Source organism: Tachypleus tridentatus, chromosome 2, assembly GCF_004210375.1.
Source record: "Tachypleus tridentatus isolate NWPU-2018 chromosome 2, ASM421037v1, whole genome shotgun sequence".
NCBI lineage: Eukaryota > Metazoa > Arthropoda > Merostomata > Xiphosura > Limulidae > Tachypleus > Tachypleus tridentatus.
This window is the reverse complement of record NC_134826.1, coordinates 5172269-5198022: the sequence shown is the minus strand read 5'-3', so window position 1 is coordinate 5198022 and position 25754 is coordinate 5172269. Positions and strand designations below refer to the sequence as shown.

At 34.1% G+C, this 25754-nt stretch overlaps 1 protein-coding gene across 2 annotated transcripts in view; it reads left to right on the top strand.

Annotated features, from left to right (window-relative positions):
* Positions 1 to 25754, top strand: part of LOC143237491 (myc box-dependent-interacting protein 1-like) — a 43019-nt gene that overhangs the window by 11712 nt on the left and 5553 nt on the right. For both annotated transcript variants that reach the window (XM_076476824.1, XM_076476832.1), the window contains exons 2-11: positions 4177 to 4257; positions 4624 to 4678; positions 13569 to 13663; positions 14947 to 15042; positions 15707 to 15817; positions 16753 to 16838; positions 17394 to 17570; positions 17969 to 18069; positions 19123 to 19250; positions 20560 to 20637. In XM_076476824.1, coding sequence (XP_076332939.1) covers positions 4177 to 4257; positions 4624 to 4678; positions 13569 to 13663; positions 14947 to 15042; positions 15707 to 15817; positions 16753 to 16838; positions 17394 to 17570; positions 17969 to 18069; positions 19123 to 19250; positions 20560 to 20637 — 1008 coding nt within the window. The remainder of the gene's footprint in view (positions 1 to 4176; positions 4258 to 4623; positions 4679 to 13568; positions 13664 to 14946; positions 15043 to 15706; positions 15818 to 16752; positions 16839 to 17393; positions 17571 to 17968; positions 18070 to 19122; positions 19251 to 20559; positions 20638 to 25754) is intronic.

Here is a 25754-nt window from a genome sequence, read left to right as displayed (position 1 = left end):
AGTTTTCTTTTTTCTAAGGATTTATGACCTTTATCCATTGTTGCTTTTTGAACAATAAATATCTCTGTCCAGCATGTCTGTTTGATTCTTTATATATCTTTGGCTCAGATTTATGTAGATTTAATTAAGTGTGGAGAAAATACCGTAGAGTGGTTCAAGTCCATTTCATCTGCTACCGAGATGTTTTCTTACCGATCAGAATCACAGATATAAACGTATATCATCAGAGTGATTTGTATTCAAGTGGGATAGAATCTCACATTTTTGTTGATAATCGATATAGTTGAATTATATCGGTAATGTTTTCTTACTTTTTTGCCTTATAAAAGATATGGGTATGCTTCAGACGGCTGACAACTTGATGACAAGCCGAAGATTTCTTTCCTAAAACATGTTTGCCATCGTGTAAATTGATGTATAAAAATTAAAGGTTGTTCATTTTATTACAGATGTTTAAATTAAAAATATAGTAAAAGGCTTTTATTAAATTAAAACTTTAAATCTGCTAAGATATGGAGTACAAACAATTAAAAAACATTTTCATGACTTTAGCTTGTGGTTTTTAATAATTTCAAGCTTAAACTATAAAGATTTTGAGGAGAAATTGTTTGTCATAAATTATATATATAAAGAAATGTTACTTTAGTTAAGAAATGCTATGAAATTAAAAATCACACCAGTTAGAGAAATGAAATATGTGAGTTCATATATCTAATAATAATCTTTGAGCACTATTTTAACCTATTCAGAAATAAACTGTTGTTAAAGTATTGAGTAGTGATGTTAAGTATCTTTCTTGGTGACTGCTGTGCATCGACAGTGTTTCACTGAAAAAATTCATGTAAATATATTAAATGCTTTTCTTTAAGAGTAAGTTATAGGAACATTGTTAATTTTGTCTTACAATTAAAATTTCATATTAATATTAACATTAATTTATCAGTCCTTCTACATCAGTGTAACTACACAATTAAGAACATAAATGTTTCTTTGTGATGGAATTTTATGAAAAAAAGGATTCACTGGGTCATGTGATGAAATATTTTAAAGATAGGAGAATAAAGAGAAATACATAGAGAGGACCATGCTTGAGTATATATATTTGTTTTGTTTATTTTCGTGTCATTATTATACACATCTATTGATTGATCTCAGTTGAATATCTCCATATTACCATGAGACCATGTAATTATGTATATGCTATGACTTAAGTGTTGGGTTCACTATATTTGTTTATCTTATCACTATTTACCATGGAATTCTTTCAATAGTCATCTGCTAATGTTTTAATATTGAGGTCATTAGTAGCATGTATTATGTTTTTATACACACAAACTACAAACTCGTATTTAACCGATCTGTGTATCGGAATACATTTTTTGAAATGTAGGGTCAGTGTTTATTAAAAGCTCTATCACAAGTCAGTTGAAATTAAATCTTTATTACATTTTTTTGGGTAAAATATCCTTTATTATGTACTTCGGTGTAAAATATACCCTTTCCTGTTTATCATATATTTGCTGGTCACTAATAGTGCATGTAGCTAACTCCAGAATACTTGATTTGTTAATTACGTAATGCCCATCTTGTGTCGTACTGTATAGGTGTTGTTAAACAGTGTAATTACGTAATGCCCATCTTGTGTCGTACTTTATAGGTGTTGTTAAACAGTGTAATTGCGTAATGCCCATCTTGTGTCGTACTTTATAGGTGTTGTTAAACAGTGTAATTACGTAATGCCCATCTTGTGTCGTACTTTATAGGTGTTGTTAAACAGTGTAATTACGTAATGCTCATCTTTTCTTTAAAAAGTGTCAGTAATTCGAGAACTACAGTGTGCAGTAAGCTTTAACACTAGAGAAGATCAGTGCATTCACCTGTGAACTTGGTTGTTTAGGAGTCAGGGTCACGTTAAACTCGGCAAAGTGTATGATGTACTGCTGTCTTCCTGTTACCTTAGGCTACTGTTCCTTCAAAAGAGGACTGGATCTTTCTAGTTTGTACCCCTACTGGAAAGAATCTTATAGCTCAGTTGGGTACCTGAGTTTAATCTTTGGGAGGGAGGTGGGAGCAAGTATATAAAAGTCACTTGTGTGTAGCTACTTCACAGAATACCTGTGTAACCATGTCTGTGTCTTTTTATAAACAGTTGATCATTCATGTAACTAAAAATAAGTTTTTGTTTTCATACACATTTTTTTTCTTCAAAATGAATTGGTTTAATTATGTAAAGTTTTTTTATAATTGGTTTAATTATGTAAAGTTTTTTATAATTGGTTTAATTATGTAAAGTTTTTTATAATTGGTTTAATTATGTAAAGTTTTTTTATAATTGGTTTAATTATGTAAAGTTTTTTTATAATTGGTTTAATTATGTAAAGTTTTTTTATAATTGGTTTAATTATGTAAAGTTTTTTTTATAATTGGTTTAATTATGTAAAGTTTTTTTTATAATTGGTTTAATTATGTAAAGTTTTTTTATAATAATTAATATTTTTTATAGATTTGTGTGAGTTCTACTCTTGGAAATTTGTCAAAACAAGAACAAACGTACATAATTCCTAATTTTATGACCTCGTGGATTTCCCATTCTATTAATGAAGTTGTGCCAAATCAGAATATATAATTTGTTAAGTTTTATTTTAATACAAGTTTACTTTCAGTGCTACATAAGGTTTTTGTGTAACCAAATTACTTCCCAGTAGAAACAGATGGTTTAGACTTAGTTTTATTTATAAACCTTATATGTAATTGTATCACCAATTTGAGTAAGGTAATTGTGCAGCTACAAACAAGATCTCCTTGGGAGATAACAAAACCGTAGGAGTGAAGTGGGATACTTGACATTTTGTATGTGTGTATATTTATCATGGTGTTCCGGGTTTAAGAGCAGCCAACATAAAGGGTGGGATTTTCTTCCTGTGCTGGTTCTTCGTGGGATTGTCGTCTGTCAGGTTAATTTTACAGTTAGGTGTTTAAAGGAGATATAGTTTGTTTTGTTTTTTTCAAACATGCATCAGATCAAGTTCATTGGCTTGAATTACAAACAGACTTACAATATTAACTTCACAGGTTTTTATAGTGTTTATCAAATTTTCTAAAGATTTGATATAACTAACAATTACAATAAATTGAACAATGTTTTGTGTTATTTGAAAAACATGTATCAATGAATAACAAATGGCTTTGATTTGCCAGTATTTTTGCTCTCTGAAGAGTTTTATTATATGAAACAATAACCCAAGCAGGGCCAATTTAGTTATTCTTATGTAAGTATGTCATTACCTCATGAATACAAAGGTACTACAACTCACTGTTTAACAATTGTGTGTAAAATTATGTTGGAGGCTCATAACTCATATAGAATATTTGAACATGTTGTGTTATCTCCTCTTTTTAAATTAATCTGAACCAACAACTATTTACAATAGATATTTATTATGCACTAATAATGTATCTGAAAGTTGTACCACAGTAACAAGGAATACCTCAAATTACAGAGAAAACTTAAATAGATGTTTGATGTCAGAAGTGGAATTAATAAAGTAGAGGGTATGGAGTGAATAGTGTAATTAATAAAGTAGAGGGTATGGAGTGAATAGTGTAATTAATAAAGTAGAGGGTATGGAGTAAATAGTGTAATTAATAAAGTAGAGGGTATGGAGTGAATAGTGTAATTAATAAAGTAGAGGGTATGGAGTAAATAGTGTAATTAATAAAGTAGAGGGTATGGAGTGAATAGTGTAATTAATAAAGTAGAGGGTATGGAGTGAATAGTGTAATTAATAAAGTAGAGGGTATGGAGTGAATAGTGGAATTAATAAAGTGGAGTGCATGCAGTGAACAGTGGAACGAATAAAGTGGAGTGCGTGCAGTGAACAGTGGAACGAATAAAGTGGAGTGCGTGCAGTGAACAGTGGAACGAATAAAGTGGAGTGCGTGCAGTGAACAGTGGAACGAATAAAGTGGAGTGCGTGCAGTGAACAGTGGAACGAATAAAGTGGAGTGCGTGCAGTGAATAGTGGAACTAAATAGATACAAATCGAGAGACTATTAAGTGATTTGGAACTTTTATTTTATTTGTTTTATAATAAATGGTAAATTTGTGTAGCATTTGTGTAGATAGATGGAACTTATTGTGTTCAGTTGAGAGAACATATTTTATCTTTCTTTCAGCTTTTACAAAATCTTGGAAAGGCAGACAAGACAACTGATGAGCTGTTTGACATTTATGTAAATAATTTTAATAAACAACAGGTAGGTTTCAGTTTCCTTCTTCACATATACTGTTTATAGGATCCTAACCACTTGGTTTTCTGTAATTTTTATTTTGTTTATCACAATTTTCCTGGAATATTAATAATAATTTCCTTGCATATTATTTCAGATATACAAGTTTATCTGAAAGAAATTTAATGAAAAACATTTTTAAAGAATTACGTGAAGATTTTAATGAAAACAACTTGCATGTTATTGAGTAATTTATAATTTTTATTCAAATGAAAACAACTTTTGTGATCCAATCTTTCTGTAAAAATTATTGTATGTATTCTCCAAAAAAATTGTAATTGAAAATAAAAACAAACATTCTAATGTATTTTTGATTATCCTTTTAATATTTAGAATTCAGCTAATAAACTTCACAAAGAATTCAAAAACTATTTGACTTCAGTTAGAGGTGAGTTGTTTTTTGTGTGTAATATATTGTAGTTTTTATTTATTTTGGTTACAGTTAGTTGAGTTTTTAAGTTTTTTTCCCTTGTTCACAATTCCCCTAAACATTTTCGGAAAGTTTCTATATTAGTTTTGGTGTACAGATCCCTATTTCATATTTGGCTGCTTAATAGTAAGGCATTTTCTATCCCTTTCTCAGGGTTTTTTGTTATTGTTAAAATGAAGGTATAAAAGAATTCCAGTACCTCCCACCAGTGTGTCAACACACATCATGCAATTCAATTAGGTTCACCTTGTAGTTAAATCAATTTATTGGGCTAATTTTTTATCATAATTGTCTTTCAGGCTTTTATTTATATCTAGAAGCAGCTTTAACAAATATTCATAGGAATAGTGAGGACGTAAGTTCACACTTTTACTGAAAGTATATATTTGACACTATTTTGAGGTCTGTATTCTAACTGTAGCTAGCACACAAGTTAGAAGTATGAAGTGACAGCAGCTGATATAAGGAACTTACAGCAATAACAAAGAATGTCAACCAGTGTTTTTTGGTTGCTCTTTATTCACAACAACAACTGTTAGTGGAATACAATAAATAAATATTACAAATAAGGTATGTGGGCTACATATGTAATGGGTGATATCAGTTCTGCATTTATAATGAAGACCACCAATTGATAGGAATTGTACACAATGTTATGTGGTAGAAACATGTAATAGTGAGTGATTTAATCATGATTTTGTTTTATAAGGTTCAGTTATAATCATGAAATGGGGAGGGATCTTATAGATGTAAAGCCTAAAGTTCCACTGGATAAAATATTTTGGTTTGTTAGGTCATTCTGGGTCAGTGAGTACTATGCTTATCTTCTATATATAACATGAGTTTTGTTACTTCATTGTAATTAATAACAAGCTATGAAATGGACAGGGCTAAGTTTCTGGATAGCTAGAAGCTTCACTCTTTTGGAATGAAAGGGTTTGAAAGTAAAATAAACTTTCCATTATATTGAATTTCTCTTGTTTGAGAATCATTACTCTAGATATTGACTTAGATTTGTTTTATCAATTAAACTGAATATGTTTAATATTAATATCTGCTATTTATAAATATTGTGTCAAAATGTTTTACAAGAATTAATTTGTTTCTGAGTTTGTAAGTATATTTGAAATTTAAACTGTTTTGTACTACTGACTATACTATAAATGAATTAAGCCACCCTATTTAAGCATAATTTTGTAAACATGAAACTTGAGCTGCATGTGTGATTTACCCAGTTTTTAAACATTTCCATAATTGCATAGAATTCTATGGACTAATTTAGTTATGTAATTCAAACTGATTTGATTTTAATGCTTTAAAGTAATAGATCTCAAACATTTCAGACTTGTAAACTTCCTTTTGTTCAAAATTATATTTTTTTGAAGCATAATTTTGTGACTATTTAAAACAAGTCAAAACTTAATCCCCTCGGTGAGGGGACCATCCAGGGAAGGTTCTGTTCTTTCAGTTTGCCATGCATGGTGACCCATGAAGGGGAGGAGAGGATCCTGGTGGTTGAGAGGTCCAACCCCAACACACCACCTTGGCCTTGAATTCCTGTAGAGTGGTGTCCTTGAGGTGACATTCCCTAGGATCAATCAGCTGGTCCACTTAGGCTAGGGTCAACCAAGTATCAGTGTTAGATGTTCTGAACAGGTGTTGTGGACACTATCTGATGCTGGTGTTTGGGTATAGTGCTCATGAAACCCTGATGTCGCTGCAGTGTCCTTGTTTAACATTGTAGTGCATTCTCTCATAGGGCTCCATGGTGGGTGGGGTCAGTGGGCATCGAAATATTTTTTTTTTATTATGAATCTTCCAAATAAAAACTTAAAGTGAAAAAACAGTCCGTAGGTAAATGACCACATCTTGAAGATTCTGAGCAACAATCTTCAACAACTGTAACACCTGTACGTCATTTTCTTATACTACATTCTCTTTCAGATAAACCTTTAGGACAGATGTCTCATTCAGAAGGGTCTAGAGGGACTTGCTGGCTCTCAGTAAAGAAGCTTTGATCTGGTGACACTGGTGGAAACATCCACATCTCATTGCAGTGAAATCCTCTTGCATTCAAAGATAATTGGGATAAACCTATTGAGGTTACACCTCATGCTGCTTTGAATTCATCTTGAGGAGTTATTGTTGAGAGGGACTTGAAGAACATCCTGAAGTCAGAGATTCTTGCTGGTTTCTTTACCCAAGGAGTTTCTGCAGTGAGGTGTATCTCCACTCGCAAAGATGGAATTATGATACTGACCAATGTCCTCATTCTCACATTTACATTACCACGTCTACCTGCCACCATCAAGGCAGGTTATCTTAATTGCAAGGTATGGCTATACATTCCAAACCCTCTCAGATGTTTCCAGTGTCAGCAGTTTGGTCACTCAAAGACATGTTATGGTTCCTTGATGTGTGCTCGCTGCAGTAGCAAGGACCACGATACATAGGAGTGTGAAACAGACTCATCGTGTCAGTTGCAATGGCTCTCACCCATCCAACTTTTGTTCTTGCCCTAAATGGTTGGAAGAAAGAGGTGCAGCATTTGAAAATGATTCAAAACATTACTTACTCTGAGGATCGAAAGTTGCTGTCCACCACTTCACCTTGGACATATGGTGCTGCACTTCATTCCACTACTACAGTGGGAGTGCAGATGGATCTCTGTGCCTCAAAAAGAATTGTTATCAAACGAAATGAAAAGTCTTTTGACCTCCATGGTTAAAAACGTTGATGAATCAATGTGAACACCCATTTCTGTCCCTAGCATATATTCCAGCAATTTCCAAGATCTCCTTCCTTTGGTTCTGGGTATGGGCATTTCCTCGGGTATGTCTTTTTCCACCCCAAGATGCAAAATGATCATTCGTTTATGTTCCTCAGTTGCTGGAATCCACTTCCAACAACAAAGACCTGCCCAATCGACCTAGGGTGGGATCTATGGAGGTTGACTGACCTCCCTCAAATGAAGACAATAAAGAAAAAGGACGTGGTCGTAAACAGAAGGGCTTTCCATCCAATTTGTCTACACATAAATAAAAATGGCCACCTTGATACAATGAAACTGTTGAGGTTTACATTCTAATCTGGATGACATCAAAGCACTGAGTGCTTCCTACCATCCTGCATGTCTTTCCTTACAGGAAACATTTCTGAAACCTGCCAATACAGTCACATTTCAGCAGTTTTCTTTGTACAGAAATGACAGGCTGTGTGAGGGACGAGTGCACGGAGGGGTGGCACTTTTGGTTGGTCAGCATGTGCCCACCCTGTTTTTGATACTTGACATGCCTTTGAGGCTGTAGCCATCTGTGTTTCCTTGGGTCGTACCATCACTGTTTGTTCTCTCTACCTGTAGCCTGGAAAGACCTGTGATCAATCATACCGTGATGCTCTCATTGAACAGTTGCTGTCTCTCTTTTTAATCCTGGGGGACTTAAATGGACATCATCCCCTCTGGGGAAGTGCTGATATTTATGGAAGGGGTTGCTCTGTAGAGTGTATGCTCTCTGATTACAACCATTCTCTTTTCAATAGTAGTTCTTATAATTATTTTCATGCACCCAGTCAGTATTTTACTGCTATTGATCTCTCAATTTGCTCCTCTTCACGATAATTCCACTCTTCATGGAGGGTTGACAATAGCCCAAGAGTAGTGATAATTTTGAGAGAGACTGGCTGTGGTCGATGCCAGCTGACTTGAGTGTCCCGGTGAAGGCTGGATCAAGCAAATTGGCCCTCTTTCACTGTTCTCACAGAACTTGATCCTGCCAACGACTGTGTGGCAGCAGTAACTAACAGTATTATACAAGCAGCTGCTCAATGTATTCCTAAAACTTTAACACATTTTCCACAATATCCTCGTCTCTGGTGGAATCCTTCCTGCCACATGGCACAGGAGGCTCAAAAACGGGTCTAGGATACTTTACATAGGTATCTCACACTCTCGTACTGCATCACTTTCCAGCAGGCCCATGTACATGCTCGGTGGATAAGATGGCAAAGCCAAAAGGACTCTTGGATTAAGTTCACAACCACCATATCTTCTATCACCAGTTCCAAAGTCTTATGGAACAAGATTCGAAAGGTCAGTGAGCAATATAATTCTGTACCCCTCTCGAACTTGCTTTCTGATAGCCACGAAGTAGCTGATACCTAGAGCATCACTGATACTCTAGGTGAAAGATTTTGCGAAGTATTTAGCACTTTTGCTTCATCCTTCACCTTAGCCATCAAGAATTAAGCAGAGAGATCACCTCTTTCCTTTTGAGCTGATTGTCTCTATGACTGTAATTGTCCCTTTACACTGGTGGAACTCAAACTGGCAGTACATGGGTTGGACCTGATGATGGAAACTATGAAATGCTGCTCCATCTATTTCCTGCTTCTCTTACTATTCTTCTGCTTGCTTTTAGCCAAATCTGGCAGGAGAATGTTTTTCCTGATGTCTGGCACTAGGCTATTATCCTATCTTTCTCTGAGCCTAGGAAGGATCCTGAGATTCCTTCAAACCACTGTCCAATTGCTTTGACAAGCTGTCTCTGTAAGACCTTAGAGAGGATGGTTAATTTTTGTCTTGTTTGGTTCCTCGAATCAAACAACCTTCTCTCACCTACCCAGTGTGGGTTCTGACAACAGCACTCCACAAAGGACCACCTAATTTGACTTGAAACGTCAATCAAATAATCCTTTCTCAAACAACATCTTGTATCAATATTGTTTGACATTGAGAAGACTTATGATACAACATGGAGGTAGGGCATTTTACGAGACCTCCATTTATGTGCGTTACTCGGCCATATGCCCATCTTTATTAAAGTTCATGTGGGTTCGACACTTTCCCATTCTTTCCTACAGGAACTTGGAGTCCCTCAGGGCTGTATTTTGAGTGTCACACTTTTCAGTATAAAGGTTAATGTCATCACTGAACAACTCCCTCTTACAATTGCAAATGGGCTCTATGTCAACAACTTTCACTTCTCGTGTCAGTCGTTGAACATGAGATATATTGAGCGGAAGCTACAGACTGCCCTCGATCATTTACTGAAGTGAACCACAGCAGATGGTTTTAACTTCTCTCTCTTTAAAACCGTTGCATGCACTTTTGCTGCCAAGGGGTATTCACTCTGATCATGAACTCCATATAGGTGAAGTTGGGGCTACCTGTGGTGTCTGAGACAAAGTGCTTGGGGGTTATCTTTGACCTAAGCTGACCTTTATACCACACATCAAGCAGCTGTGGGTCAAATGTACAAGAGCACTGAACATCCTCTGTGTCCTTTCTTCAACCACTTGGGGAGTGGATTGACATTCTATGATAAGGATATATTGTGCTTTTATTCAATCAAAACTGGACTATGGATCGCTTGTCCACAGCTCTGCCAGGATCTTGGCATTGAAGATGCTGGACCTGGACCCCGTTCATCATCAGGGACTTTGGCTCTGCACCAGGTCTTTCTGCATTTACCCAGCTCAGAGCTTATACATAGTCTCGTGAACCTCCTTTGCATCTCTGCTGTTTACAGCTGTCTTTACACTATGCTTCAAAACTTTCTTCCTTACTGCAGCATCTCACCTGGGGTTGTGTTTTCCTTTTTCCTTCTTCTGTGAGCAACGCTTTTTTCAGGACAGATGATCTGCCATTTCTCTTTTTGGCCTTTGTATCCAGGAACACCTGGATGAATTGGGTCTGTCCTTGGATAACATTGTTGTATCCACTGGTCAACCCATCCATCCCACCATGGCTTATTAGTCTCCAAATGTGACCTATCTTCAAGTCATCTGAGAAAAACAGACACTCTTGATTGGAAATACTGTCTGTTATTTGTTGAACATCTTTTGAACCATTCTTCCTTCTTATTTATACAGATATTTTGAAATCAGGTGACTGTGTGGGCTCTGCCATGGTTTGTTGTACAAAATCTCCTCTATAGCTTCTGTGTTCACTGCTGAGCCATTTCTGTTGACCTAGATCACATAGTAACTAAGCAGTACTCAAACTGCACTATTTATACTGGCTCGCTTAGTTCACTACTGGCCCTGGAATCGCTTCACATTGGTTCTCACCCTTTTGTTGCTGATATTCAAAACCTACTGGCCTATTTTTCTTTGACATCTACTTCTATCCAGTTTTTCTGGATACCAGGGCACGTTGGTATTCGTGGAAATGGGCTCACCGACACTACAGCTAAATCTGTCTGCTCTGGCACTACTGTGCCTGTTTCATATGTGGACTATGGTCCTGTATTCAAGGCTCGGCTCTGTGCTAATTGGCAGCCAAGTTGGAGTGAGCAATGTGAAAACAAGCTTTTCCAAATAAAACTTTGGCCATTTTGCTTCCAAAAGGATCAGAAAGAGGAAGTTGTTCTAACTAGACTACACATTGGTCACAGCTTTTTAATTCATTTTATTTTATCTGGGACTGATGCACTAATGTGTCATCTGTGTTACACTCGTGTCACAATGAGCCACATTTTACTGTCTTGCCATCGTTACGATTCTCAATGATGGCACCATTTTAACCGTGTTTTGTCCCAAGGTTTGTCCATAACATTAGACTGTTATTACTGATAACACTGTCCACTTTGGAAATGTTTTTAGTTTTTTAAAGGCCATAAATCTTTTTAATACTATTTAAGTTTTTAATTTATAAATTAGACCTTTTTAATGTGATTCCCTTTTAAGAATTAAAGTACATATAGTTTGATTTGAAATTAGAGAATGGCTGTAACGTCAAATAACTGGAAAGACCAACTTCAGGTGACTAACACTGATGTATGTTTGAACTTACCCATTAGTCATCCTGGACAGTTATGATAATAACAATTATGCTACAGAAAGTCCTTTGCAATTTATGTTACTGAGTTTTTCTCTCACTGCTGTAGACTAGATATAAAAATTGGATTTAGTGTTATTTATGTTTTTGATTCAAAAATTCAACTTTTTGTTTTACCTTAATTTACTTTTATGAATTTTACTAATTTTAATTTAATTTTAACTTTTTACCAGATGTTTGGTGCAGATAGCCTAGTTGCTTTGCACCATAAAACACCAAATCAACCAACCAAAACTCAATACCAAGTATTTATATTTTTAAAACTTACCAATTAATGGGAAATAGGTGGCTATTTTTCTGCCATCACTGAAAATATGTAGTCTATACTTTTTTTGCCAGTTTGAAGAGAAGAACACACTGGCAAGTTTAGACAGGTAGAAAAGTGAAGAGAGCATAGACTTGCCAGTGTGTTCTTCCCTTCAAACTGGGTTCACGATCACATGATTAGTCAGCATTGTTCTCTAAAAGTGAAGTGATTCTGTAAAAGAGATTCTCAAACAGTGGTACATGTATTGCTAGTGGTGCGTGGAGTTAATGTTGATGAACTAGCAGTTGATCTAACTTTTTTAGAAATCTTAATTCAAGAAAGTTTGGAAGTTTCATTCATTTGAAATGAAAGGATTTGAAGACAATCTTTTCACTTTAATAAAACTTTAATTTGTGAGAACATGACCAATGTTACAAAATTATTGACTAATCCACTTTTTATGTCATCCGTATTTTTATTGTTTTGTAATGATTTAACACTATCACCATTGGTCAAAGACCTCTATATTTGTTGACTTACAATCAAAACCTTATTGAATGACTATTATATGAGTTTGTCAATAAACTTAGAATCAAATTGTATATTAAATTCAAATTTTGGTATTACATATGAACTAATATCTTAATTTAAAAGCAAATATTAAATAAACACACCTAAAAATTGATTTTTATATGTCACTTGGTATGTTGAATGCAACACTGTTTCATATTATATATTTGTGATGCCCAAATACAAAGTCTATAGTTTCACACAAATTAGGAACTCACATTACCAGTATTGATAATCTAGAATATAGAATAAGAACCTTATATCTTTTCTATTTGCTGGGATATTGCTTAAATTACTAAATCAAACACAGTGGCCCCACCCACCTCCTTCCAGTTGGTGAGATACTTGGTAACATAAACCTACTTTTCTCTGTGACATGTGAAGAACCAATCGAAAGTTCAGACTTATGGCCTTCTTGTAGTTCTCTGAGCTTTTGCATTGTATTTTTTGTGGGAAATATTTTCTTTTCACTCTAAATTTCAATCCTGTCCACCAAACATGCTCACCCTTTCAGCCATAGGGGCATTATAATGTGATGGTCAATTCTATCATTTGTTGGTAAAAGAGTAGCCAACAGTTGGTGGTGATGACTAGCTGCCTTCCATCTAGTCTTACACTGCAAACTTAGAGAGGCTAGTGAAGATAGCCCTCGTATAGCTTTGCGTGAAATTCAAAACAAACTGGATTTGAAAAGGGTAATTTGAGACTAGTGAGCTTGAAATTTCATTTTAAGACCTAAATACAGCTTAGTTACTGAGTCTGGAAAATTATAGTGAAATTCTGTGGTATAGATATAGTAATTACTGATTTTTTTTATTAATTTAAATGTACATATAAAACATTAATAAAATTTACATTCTCCACATTTACGACAGTTTTTGCGTACATTTGCACATGTTTATATTTTAAAGTTTTTTAGAGGAAAATGTATAATAGCTGTCATTTCAAGATTATAGATAAAGGATAATGTTGCTGTTGTACTTCTATTTGAACTGACCAAGTGTTTTAAAAGATAAGAGTTTCCATATATTAGAAATATATTTAGTAATAAACAAATATATCTACTTGATTCAACAAGTTCTTAATGCATGGTCTTAAGTGGTGGTTTGAATAATGTTTAGTTTTAGGAAAATTTTTATGCTTGTATCTGTGTAGGTAGATGGAAGTAACTCATTTTTGTTATATATTTTAAGCATTACAAACATCAAGTAAGAGTCTGATGGACACACTTAGTGAAATATACGAACAAGAGTGGATAGGACATGAACAAGTACCAGTACAATCCCAGGTAAAAAGTGTACTCCTTGTTTGTCCAAATTTATGACTTTAAAAGAGATCTTTAATAATATATCTTTATCATTGAATACTTGTGACTACTGTAATGTTTGTTGTTGGTATATCTGACTTCTTCGTCAACCTGAACATTGTACATCTGAATATTCATAAAACCACTTTATCCATCTTTTAAAAAGTATGCATGGTTTAATTATTGTGTAAGAAGTGAGCTGTGTAAATCTTAATGAGATGATATGGACTCCAGAGCATTAAAAATATGTTTTTCTAAACTGTATATTCACCAAACTGTATGTGTATGTGAATACATAATTTTATTGAAATAGGGTCTGTAATAACATATTCACAAAATCTTCAACAAAAGCAACATGAATATCACATGTAATCACTCCTTTTTTACTGCCAGGGTCCTTCATGTATTTTACATTATAAAAGTTTGCCTCAGTGACTTTGTTTTCATTTAAAGTAGGACTTCAGAAGTGGATGCAACACCTGCTTTACGTTATGATTGTTTTTATTTTTTCACACATTCACTGCCATGTGCCCTTCTGGTGGGTCACAGACATTTTTGTTAGTGGCATGAGGGTTTGGGGTACTGTGTGATTTTTTTATGGCATCTTTTGAATATTTAATTTCATTTATACATAACTTAGTATGAAGCATTTAATGTGCTACCATGTCATAATATAGCACCAGTGTAGTTCCAGGTTATAGAAACCATTTGTAATGAGGAAGATGAACACAAACCAGTACGGTGGATTTCTTCGGATCCAGCAGTTGAGCTCAGTATTCTGTGGTCCTTATAACTGACATAGTTGGTGAACTTGAGTGCAGTTAATGGCTTTTCCCTATTCACAGATGTCTGGACAGTTTTCTTGACTGTAGTATATATGTGTGGTTGTGTGTCTTTTCTCTGTATTACTTTCTCTCTCCTTGTAGAAGTTGCTGTTTTCTATTTATTTATTTTTTCTATAAATGATATAACCTCTTTTTGCCTTATCTTCCTTTACCCGTGAAGAATTGTTCCTTCTGTTTTGCCTTCTTGTTAAATAGTGCCTTATTTTCAGTGATTTGTAATTGTGTTTAGGAAGTAAAGATTGTATGAAAAATATCTTGAATTTTTTATTTGATGGTGTTTTTGTTTTGTTTTTTAAACTGTATAAGCACCAACAGAAATTGTCTTCATTTTCAGGTTAGAACCCCAATAGTATATTCAGTACTTAAGGAAAGTTGGTTTGATATTTTTCCTTCAAGCATCTTTTCTTATATTTTAATTAGAAACTAGAAACAATGATGGATGATTTTTGCCATAAACTGAATGATCAAGTGACAATACCTCTGACAGCTTACATGAATCAGTTTCCTGATGTTCGGGTAAGTTGACTAAAGGGTAAAAGAGAGTACTGGTGTGTTTTCCATGTATTGATAATTTATAGACAAGGTGAAAGAATTTTGGGATATTGTTCTTGTTGTATGTGTATGGCAAATGGAAGTTTTGTCGCTTTCTTTTTATAAAAGCAAATTTCTCTACTTTAAAAAGAAAATAATTGGATAAAAGTAATCCATATTTCTCAACATATGTTGTTTAAAAGTTTATTTATATCTCCATAATTTCAATCAGTTTGTCAACATGATACATCAGTTGTCTTGAAACTTGTGTTTAAATATTTTCCATCTGAGTATTGTGAGTCTGGCTCAGACTGCATTAACTTCCAAAGAAAATTATAAAATGTAATGTGAAGTGACATAATTTTTAAGTCAAATACGATTTAAGGCTCATTATGTAGAATTTTAATATCGGGAAATTTCTCTCCCTGAAATAGATATTTTATTTGGGAATTTTGAGCTCTGTCGGAACTCTCTCTTTGAGTACTTCTAAGAACCACTCAGAATTTATTGTTAAGATTTACAAATTGTGTGACTGTATGACAGCTAATTAAACATTCTATTCGTCTAAAGAATGAAATTTTTCATAATATAGACAAATGTTGGAAACCTCCAACAGAATTTAATATATTTACTACAATTTCTTCTTAAGGCAAAAATTGCAAAACGAGGAAGGAAGATGGTTGATTATGACAGTGCCAGACATCATTTAGAAACACTTTTAAATGTTAGCAAGAAAAGAGATGAAGTGAAGATGACAAAGGTAGGTTCAGAGATGAAGTGAAGATGACAAAGGTAGGTTCAGAGATGAAGTGAAGATGACAAAGGTAGGTTCAGAGATGAAGTGAAGATGACAAAGGTAGGTTCAGAGATGAAGTGAAGATGACAAAGGTAGGTTCAGAGATGAAGTGAAGATGACAAAGGTAGGTTCAGAGATGAAGTGAAGATGGCAAAGGTGGGTTCAGAGATGAAGTGAAGATGGCAAAGGTGGGTTCAGAGATGAAGTCAAGATGGCAAAGGTGGGTTCTCAGCTTGTAGAAGAATAGATGTTTCATTATACAAATATACTTCATTAAAAATGTTAGCAGTTTTTCTTTTATTTCAGTACAAACAGTTGAATATTAGTATGTCAATGGACATATGGGAATTTGTTAGATATTATGGGATTGAAATGGTTAAGCTGTGACCTGTGTGTTAAAGGGTGGATAAAAGTGAATTCTCACTTTGATATTAGCCTCATATTCAAGGTTGTCATTCAACAAAGTGATATATTATACTTTTCTTTAATACAAATGTATCTGTTAAAGATATTTTAAAAACAGGTTTATTTTAAATTTATTGAAACAACAAACATACAGACGTTTCTTTTGTATAAAACATAAAAAACACCTTGTTAGTGATAGTGTTGTTTATTTACCACAGACAATCCAACACGTACTTGCATGTTTGTGTACTTTTTACATTCACATAATTATTCATTCCTACAATTCAGTGTTTAATTTATAGTATGCTAATTTGTAGCATACACTATACCTGCTTAAAACTACATATATTTGATATTTGCATAGTTCTGGTTGAGTAATTCTTAAAACTAGGCATTAGAAGCTGCTCAGTTCTGATGTCTGGTTGAGTGGTTCTGAAAACTAGGCATTAGAAGCTGCTCAGTTCTGATGTCATTATAAAGTATTTAATTTTCAGGCAAAGGAACAACTAGACGAATCCAAACTATTGTATGAAACTCTCAACAAGGAACTTCACGAAGAACTTCCAGCTTTGTATGACAGGTACGTTTTGTTCCTTGTCATCAAGAACTTGTAATGCTGTCTTATTTTAACTCAACTTGTAATGCTGTCTTATTTTAACTCAACTTGTAATGTTGTCTTATTTTAACTCAACTTGTAATGCTGTCTTATTTTAACTCAACTTGTAATGCTGTCTTATTTTAACTCAACTTGTTTAGATTTTTCTATTTGTCATTGTTCAAAATCTTTGCTGACACTTATAGTAACGTATGGTTCTGTACATTAAGGAATCTCTAACTAATTCTGATAAGTATGTTTACATTTATACCAATGTATTTATTTATTAGAATGTCAACCAAATCAGAACTGACTTTTGTATAAACTATAATTTTCTGATCAAAGATTAATAATTATATACATGGTAATGATTTTATTTTCACTGGAAGTGTTAATTTGTAATAAATGCAACTTTTTAAAGTACTTCCATGTTTTTCTTAAAGTGAGAAGTTTGTATTATGAGTGAACTGTCTTGAACTCATTACAGAATGTTTGAAAATAATGCTCATGTAAAGATGCCGACCACTTTTCATGTTTCAGCCGTATTGCATTTTTGGTGTCAAACCTACAGACTTACTTCCATGCAGAGTCAGTTTTCCATACAGAAAGTGCTCAAGTTTTTACCAATCTAAGTAGCTTAATGGAGGAACTTGCAGAAGAAAACCAGAAAGGTGGTTATTCATCTAGACAGCCTGAGCTCGAAGCTTTGTCATTAAAGTAAGTGATGCAAGAAATTACTTTCAAACCATTTAGTGCCTTCTCTGATTGGTCTCTTGATGATTTCTTGATGATGATGAATAACCTTCTATAGTACTTGGACATTAAAGTGACAAACATGGATGTTTTAGCATTAAGAAATTGCAGAATGAAATTTAGTTTGACATTGTACATGGACCTAGTAGTTTATTTAATTAAAATCAGTTATTTACTTTAAAACATTTAACCACCCGCACGGTACAGATCCCAAGCCATGTGAGGAAATAAAACTGAATTTGATGATGAAACTATAGCCAATAAGCAGCCCAATTGGAGTAGAATGATAGTGAATGTAGTTTTGATAAATTTTAGATTTTTTAAAGTTATACACTTATCCATAAAACCATTGTTTTGGGCAGAGACTCGTCAGATGCAAGACATGAAAAATGTACGTTAGAAAGGAATGACCATGCTGTCACAAACGGTGAAATGGAAGTGCCAACAACCCCTGTCAAGTCAGGTTGGCTGTGGTCTAAAGCTTAAAATGATTTATTTCCATTAAGAATGTAATATTTATTGAATGTTACTGAGATGGTATTAACATTGAATTTCCAAAAGGTAACTTTGTCACTGATATCCAGTAGAATGGTTGTTGTGTTGATAAACTCTTGTTTTTCTGGGAAGGTAGTTGTGATTTTTTTTTAAATCATAATAATGGACAGTTAACTAGTGTTGACTATAAAACTGAATATCCACCTAAAACTGACTTTTCAAGTTCTTTGTGGTCATAGGTCAACATCACAGAGGTGTCTGGTGTTATTCTTGAAGGCTTACCATGTATAGCTAATTTAATTATCATGTTTCTATGAAAGTGTGGTGACAAAAAAACCTTTTAACATGTTACAGCACGACATATACTTTCTGACTTCATCTGAGCTAGTATTGAACAAAACAAAGATAAAAGCTGTATTACTATTTGATGAAACTTTGTAGAATGGATGGCAACTGCCTGTTGTGGAGACACGAGTGTAGAGGAAGACGTTTCGAAAGTCTTCCGCCTTTTGTCTTCACAACAGTTGACGTCCATTCTACAAAGTTTCATCATGAATACTCTGTCTAAACACTTTATAGAAGAATGTTTTACTATTTGTTTCTAAATACTGAATTTAGGTACTTTGAATCAAACTTATGTAAATTACCTTGTTGAAACATAACTTTTGTTTTTATTGTATTCACTTAGCTTGACTGAGAAGTAATTTTTTAAAATAGTTTTCAGCTAGGTATTTCTTATTTTTAACATGTTGGTAAAAATACGCTAAGACTGTGGCAGTAAATTGTACACAAGTCACTGACATTTACTTATGTATGGCTTAGCAATATATGTAACCTTGTGTATGGATCTTGGTCTGATGTAGAGATTGTTGCTGTGCCGAGTGATCTTTCATTACTGTTCATGTCACTCATGCTTTACTTATAATTGTAATTTGTTGTAACTTATTACATTCTTAGTTAATGAGATAGTGGTTTTGTTTGTGTTTTGATTAACTTTCTATTAACTTATTATTTTGTTCAGGTTTCAGTAATTCTGCCAAAGAAGAACAAATTCACCCTCTGACCTCTCCTACAACAGACTCCAACAAATCTATGACTGATCACATTGACACTGAGAAAGATCTAAAATCAGAAAAATTAGAAGAAAAGGTGTGTACAGAAGTCTGTATAGTCAGAAAAGCATGAAACATAAGCAGCTGCTTGATGTTCTTGAGAATTAAAAGTTAAAAATTATAGTAGGATTATTTCTTATACTTAGCTATCTATGTTAATTTCATATCGCCCAGCATGGCCACGTGGTTAATGTATTCGACTTGTAATCCGAGGGTTGCGGGTTTGAATCCCTGTTGCACCAAACATGCTCGCCCTTTCAGTTGTGGGGGTGTTATAAAGTTACAGTCAATCCCACTATTTGTTGGTCAAAGAGTAGCCCAAGAGTTGGTGGTGATGACTAGTTGCCTTCCCTATAGTCTTACACTGCTAAATTAGGGACGGCTAGTGCAGATAGCCCATGAGTAGCTTTGCACAAAATTCAAAACAAGCCAAACTAATTTCATGTCATTGAATTAATAAAAAAAAATTGTATTATAATTTTGAACAATGAAAATTATGGAATGATAAATAATATCTCATAAAAATAAATGTTTAAAATCAGTAAGATTATGATTTAAAAATGCTCACCAAGTAATTTTTACACAAGTGTTTATCAGTAAAATTATGACTTAGAAATGCTTGCCAAGTAATTTTTACACAAGTGTTTATCAGTAAGATTATGATTTAGAAATGCTCACCAAGTAATTTTTACACAAGTGTTTATCAGTAAGATTATGATTTAAAAATGCTCACCAAGTAATTTTTACACAAGTGTTTATCAGTAAGATTATGATTTAGAAATGCTCACCAAGTAAGTTTTACACAAGTGTTTATCAGTAAGATTATGATTTAAAAATGCTCACCAAGTAATTTTTACACAAGTGTTTATCAGTAAGATTATGATTTAAAAATGCTCTTCAAGTAATTTTTACACAAGAGTTTATCAGTAAGATTATGATTTAAAAATGCTCACCAAGTAATTTTTACACAAGTGTTTATCAGTAAGATTATGATTTAAAAATGCTCACCAAGTAATTTTTACACAAGTGTTTATCAGTAAGATTATGATTTAAAAATGCTCACCAAGTAATTTTTACACAAGTGTTTATCAGTAACATTATGATTTAAAAATGCTCACCAAGTAATTTTTACACAAGTGTTTATCAGTAACATTATGATTTAAAAATGCTCACCAAGTAATTTTTACACAAGTGTTTATCAGTAACATTATGATTTAAAATGCTCACCAAGTAATTTTTACACAAGTGTTTATCAGTAAGATTATGATTTAGAAATGCTCGCCAAGTAATTTTTACACAAGTTTTTATTTATTTTACAAATTGATAATGACAATGTGCCTCTGAAGGTTCTGAGTACAGAAAATCATGTGGAAATTCCACCAGGAGCAACAACAACCAGTCTTCCTCCTGGAGTTTATTATAGGGTAAATATATGTTACGAGTCCTCGTTTATTTATATCTGTGTTATGAAAAACACAGCAGCTTCTGTGGCTGTTACCAAACAGTTTGTTAGATAATTTTTACTGTATTTCTCCACAATTGACTTTTTATAACAGAAGAATTTGATTTAAACTTCTCTTACAACAGGAAATAACTTTCCATATGGACATTCTTTTCTGCACGTATGTTTTACCAAGATAATCTTAACATTGCAATGTGGTGAATAATAGAAACTTTAGTATTATATGAGTTATATTAGTTTTTATAAGACAATTTTAAACAAGTCCTCAGTCTTTCCTAGTATGAGAATTTTGACCTTTGCTCTTTAGGTGTCCCTTCTGTAAATAATATCTCACAAGTTCTGTCTTCCCTAGTATGAGAATTTTGACCTTTGCTCTTTAGGTGTCCCTTCTTCTGTAATTAATATCTCACAAGTCCTCAGTCTTCCCTAGTATGAGAATTTTGACCTTTGCTCTTTAGGTGTCCCTTCTTCTGTAATTAATGTCTCACAAGTCCTCAGTCTTCCCTAGTATGAGAATTTTGACCTTTGCTCTTTAGGTGTCCCTTCTACTGTAATTAATATCTCAATTCCTCAGTCTTCCCTAGTATGAGAATTTTGACCTTTTTTCTTTAGGTGTCCCTTCTTCTCTAATTAATGTCTCACAAGTCCTCAGTCTTCCCTAGTATGAGAATTTTGACCTTTTTTCTTTAGGTGTCCCTTCTTCTGTAATTAATATCTCACAAGTCCTCAGTCTTCCCTGGTATGAGAATTTTGACCTTTGCTCTTCAGGTGTCCCTTCTTCTGTAAATAATATCTCACAAGTCTTCAGTCTTCCCTAGTATGAGAATTTTGACCTTTGCTCTTTAGGTGTCCCTTCTTCTGTAATGAATATCTCACAAGTTCTGTCTTCCCTAGTATGAGAATTTTGACCTTTGCTCTTTAGGTGTCCCTTCTTCTGTAATTAATATCTCACAAGTCCTCAGTCTTCCCTAGTATGAGAATTTTGACCTTTGCTCTTTAGGTGTCCCTTCTTCTGTAATTAATATCTCAATTCCTCAGTCTTCCCTAGTATGAGAATTTTGACCTTTGCTCTTTAGGTGTCCCTTCTTCTGTAATTAATGTCTCACAAGTCCTCAGTCTTCCCTAGTATGAGAATTTTGACCTTTTCTCTTTAGGTGTCCCTTCTTCTGTAATTAATGTCTCACAAGTCCTCAGTCTTCCCTAGTATGAGAATTTTGACCTTTTCTCTTTAGGTGTCCCTTCTTCTGTAATTAATATCTCAAGTCCTCAGTCTTCCCTGGTATGAGAATTTTGACCTTTGCTCTTCAGGTGTCCCTTCTTCTGTAAATAATATCTCACAAGTCTTCAGTCTTCCCTAGTATGAGAATTTTGACCTTTGCTCTTTAGGTGTCCCTTCTTCTGTAATGAATATCTCAAGTTCTGTCTTCCCTAGTATGAGAATTTTGACCTTTGCTCTTTAGGTGTCCCTTCTTCTGTAATTAATATCTCACAAGTCCTCAGTCTTCCCTAGTATGAGAATTTTGACCTTTGCTCTTTAGGTGTCCCTTCTACTGTAATTAATATCTCAATTCCTCAGTCTTCCCTAGTATGAGAATTTTGACCTTTGCTCTTTAGGTGTCCCTTCTACTGTAATTAATATCTCAATTCCTCAGTCTTCCCTAGTATGAGAATTTTGACCTTTTCTCTTTAGGTGTCCCTTCTTCTGTAATTAATGTCTCACAAGTCCTCAGTCTTCCCTGGTATGAGAATTTTGACCTTTTCTCTTTAGGTGTCCCTTCTTCTGTAATTAATATCTCACAAGTCCTCAGTCTTCCCTGGTATGAGAATTTTGACCTTTGCTCTTCAGGTGTCCCTTCTTCTGTAAATAATATCTCACAAGTCTTCAGTCTTCCCTAGTATGAGAATTTTGACCTTTTTTCTTTAGGTGTCCCTTCTTCTCTAATTAATGTCTCACAAGTCCTCAGTCTTCCCTAGTATGAGAATTTTGACCTTTTTTCTTTAGGTGTCCCTTCTTCTGTAATTAATATCTCACAAGTCCTCAGTCTTCCCTGGTATGAGAATTTTGACCTTTGCTCTTCAGGTGTCCCTTCTTCTGTAAATAATATCTCACAAGTCTTCAGTCTTCCCTAGTATGAGAATTTTGACCTTTGCTCTTTAGGTGTCCCTTCTTCTGTAATGAATATCTCACAAGTTCTGTCTTCCCTAGTATGAGAATTTTGACCTTTGCTCTTTAGGTGTCCCTTCTTCTGTAATTAATATCTCACAAGTCCTCAGTCTTCCCTAGTATGAGAATTTTGACCTTTGCTCTTTAGGTGTCCCTTCTACTGTAATTAATATCTCAATTCCTCAGTCTTCCCTAGTATGAGAATTTTGACCTTTTTTCTTTAGGTGTCCCTTCTTTTGTAATTAATATCTCACAAGTCCTCAGTCTTCCCTGGTATGAGAATTTTGACCTTTGCTCTTCAGGTGTCCCTTCTTCTGTAAATAATATCTCACAAGTCTTCAGTCTTCCCTATTATGAGAATTTTGACCTTTGCTCTTTAGGTGTCCCTTCTTCTGTAATGAATATCTCACAAGTTCTGTCTTCCCTAGTATGAGAATTTTGACCTTTGCTCTTTAGGTGTCCCTTCTTCTGTAATTAATATCTCACAAGTCCTCAGTCTTCCCTAGTATGAGAATTTTGACCTTTGCTCTTTAGGTGTCCCTTCTTCTGTAATTAATATCTCACAAGTCCTCAGTCTTCCCTAGTATGAGAATTTTGACCTTTTCTCTTTAGGTGTCCCTTCTTTTGTAATTAATATCTCACAAGTCCTCAGTCTTCCCTGGTATGAGAATTTTGACCTTTGCTCTTCAGGTGTCCCTTCTTCTGTAAATATCTCACAAGTCTTCAGTCTTCCCTATTATGAGAATTTTGACCTTTGCTCTTTAGGTGTCCCTTCTTCTGTAATGAATATCTCACAAGTTCTGTCTTCCCTAGTATGAGAATTTTGACCTTTGCTCTTTAGGTGTCCCTTCTTCTGTAATTAATATCTCACAAGTCCTCAGTCTTCCCTAGTATGAGAATTTTGACCTTTGCTCTTTAGGTGTCCCTTCTACTGTAATTAATATCTCAATTCCTCAGTCTTCCCTAGTATGAGAATTTTGACCTTTGCTCTTTAGGTGTCCCTTCTACTGTAATTAATATCTCAATTCCTCAGTCTTCCCTAGTATGAGAATTTTGACCTTTTCTCTTTAGGTGTCCCTTCTTCTGTAATTAATGTCTCACAAGTCCTCAGTCTTCCCTAGTATGAGAATTTTGACCTTTTCTCTTTAGGTGTCCCTTCTTCTGTAATTAATATCTCACAAGTCCTCAGTCTTCCCTGGTATGAGAATTTTGACCTTTGCTCTTCAGGTGTCCCTTCTTCTGTAAATAATATCTCACAAGTCTTCAGTCTTCCCTAGTATGAGAATTTTGACCTTTGCTCTTTAGGTGTCCCTTCTTCTGTAATGAATATCTCACTCCTCCAAGAAGTATGAGATTTAAATAACTTGTTATAATATTGTCATCACTTAGGCATAATATTTGTAGATGTTAATCTTATTTAGTTACAGCTCCATAAACTAGAAAATCATGCCTCTCTTGCAACACTCATCTTTGTCCTCTTTCAAATTGCTTAATACTGTTTTATTTATAACCAATTGAAAGCCAGTATTTTAATCTATCAAATGACATTACATTGTTTTCTGTACAGGTAAGTGGCTGCTTTGCTTTTGGTTCAAACATTTTTCTCACAGGAAACATACTGAAAAACTTAGTTGAATTTTGCAACAGCTGTTATCACATAGAGAGCCAGAAAAAATTATATTTATTTCTGTTTCTTGCATGTTGTCATTCTGTTTTTTGGTGTATTATTTAATGAAACAAAAAATTGTTCATACAGTTGTAACATTAATATCAAGAAATAGGGTTAAGTTTTATTAACATCTGATACCAAAATAAAAGAACCAGGTTTTTCTTGTTTTTCATGTGTATTCTTTGTTATTATAAAAGTAGCATTAGGTACTCACCAGAGTAGTCTGTGTATCATGTAATAAAGTTAGCTACACATTCATCAGGTGATTTATGTATAACTTGTGTAGTGGGAATATCAGTAATACACAGTTCAGAGAACAATAAAACATAGTGATACACAGTTCAGAGGACAATACAACATAGTGATACACACTTCAGAGGACAATAAAACATAGCGATACACAGTTCAGAGGACAATAAAACATAGCGATACACAGGGGAATATCAGTAATACACAGTTCAGAGAACAATAAAACATAGTGATACACAGTTCAGAGGACAATACAACATAGCGATACACAGTTCAGAGGACAATAAAACATAGCGATACACAGTTCAGAGGACAATAAAACATAGCGATACACAGTTCAGAGGACAATAAAACATAGCGATACACAGTTCAGAGGACAATAAAACATAGCGATACACAGTTCAGAGGACAATAAAACATAGCGATACACAGTTCAGAGGACAATAAAACATAGCGATACACAGTTCAGAGGACAATAAAACATAGCGATACACAGTTCAGAGGACAATAAAACATAGCGATACACAGTTCAGAGGACAATAAAACATAGCGATACACAGTTCAGAGGACAATAAAACATAGCGATACACAGTTCAGAGGACAATAAAACATAGCGATACACAGTTCAGAGGACAATAAAACATAGCGATACACAGTTCAGAGGACAATAAAACATAGCGATACACAGTTCAGAGGACAATAAAACATAGCGATACACAGTTCAGAGGACAATAAAACATGGCGATACACACTGCAGAGGACAATACAACACAGGTGATTTAGCATAGTTCAGATTTACTTCATGGTTTTTTTATGGTGGTTGTAAGGGTGATCAAAGTGAACCCACCTTGTATAGAGTTAGGGTAGAAAAAAATAACAGATGATATATAAAGTTCTACTGAAATAAGTGTTAAATTTATTTAGAAGGTTTTTGAAATTACATAAATTTAAGAATTTCCAGATGGTGTGTTTTAATATCAAGGTGTAAATCTGTTTG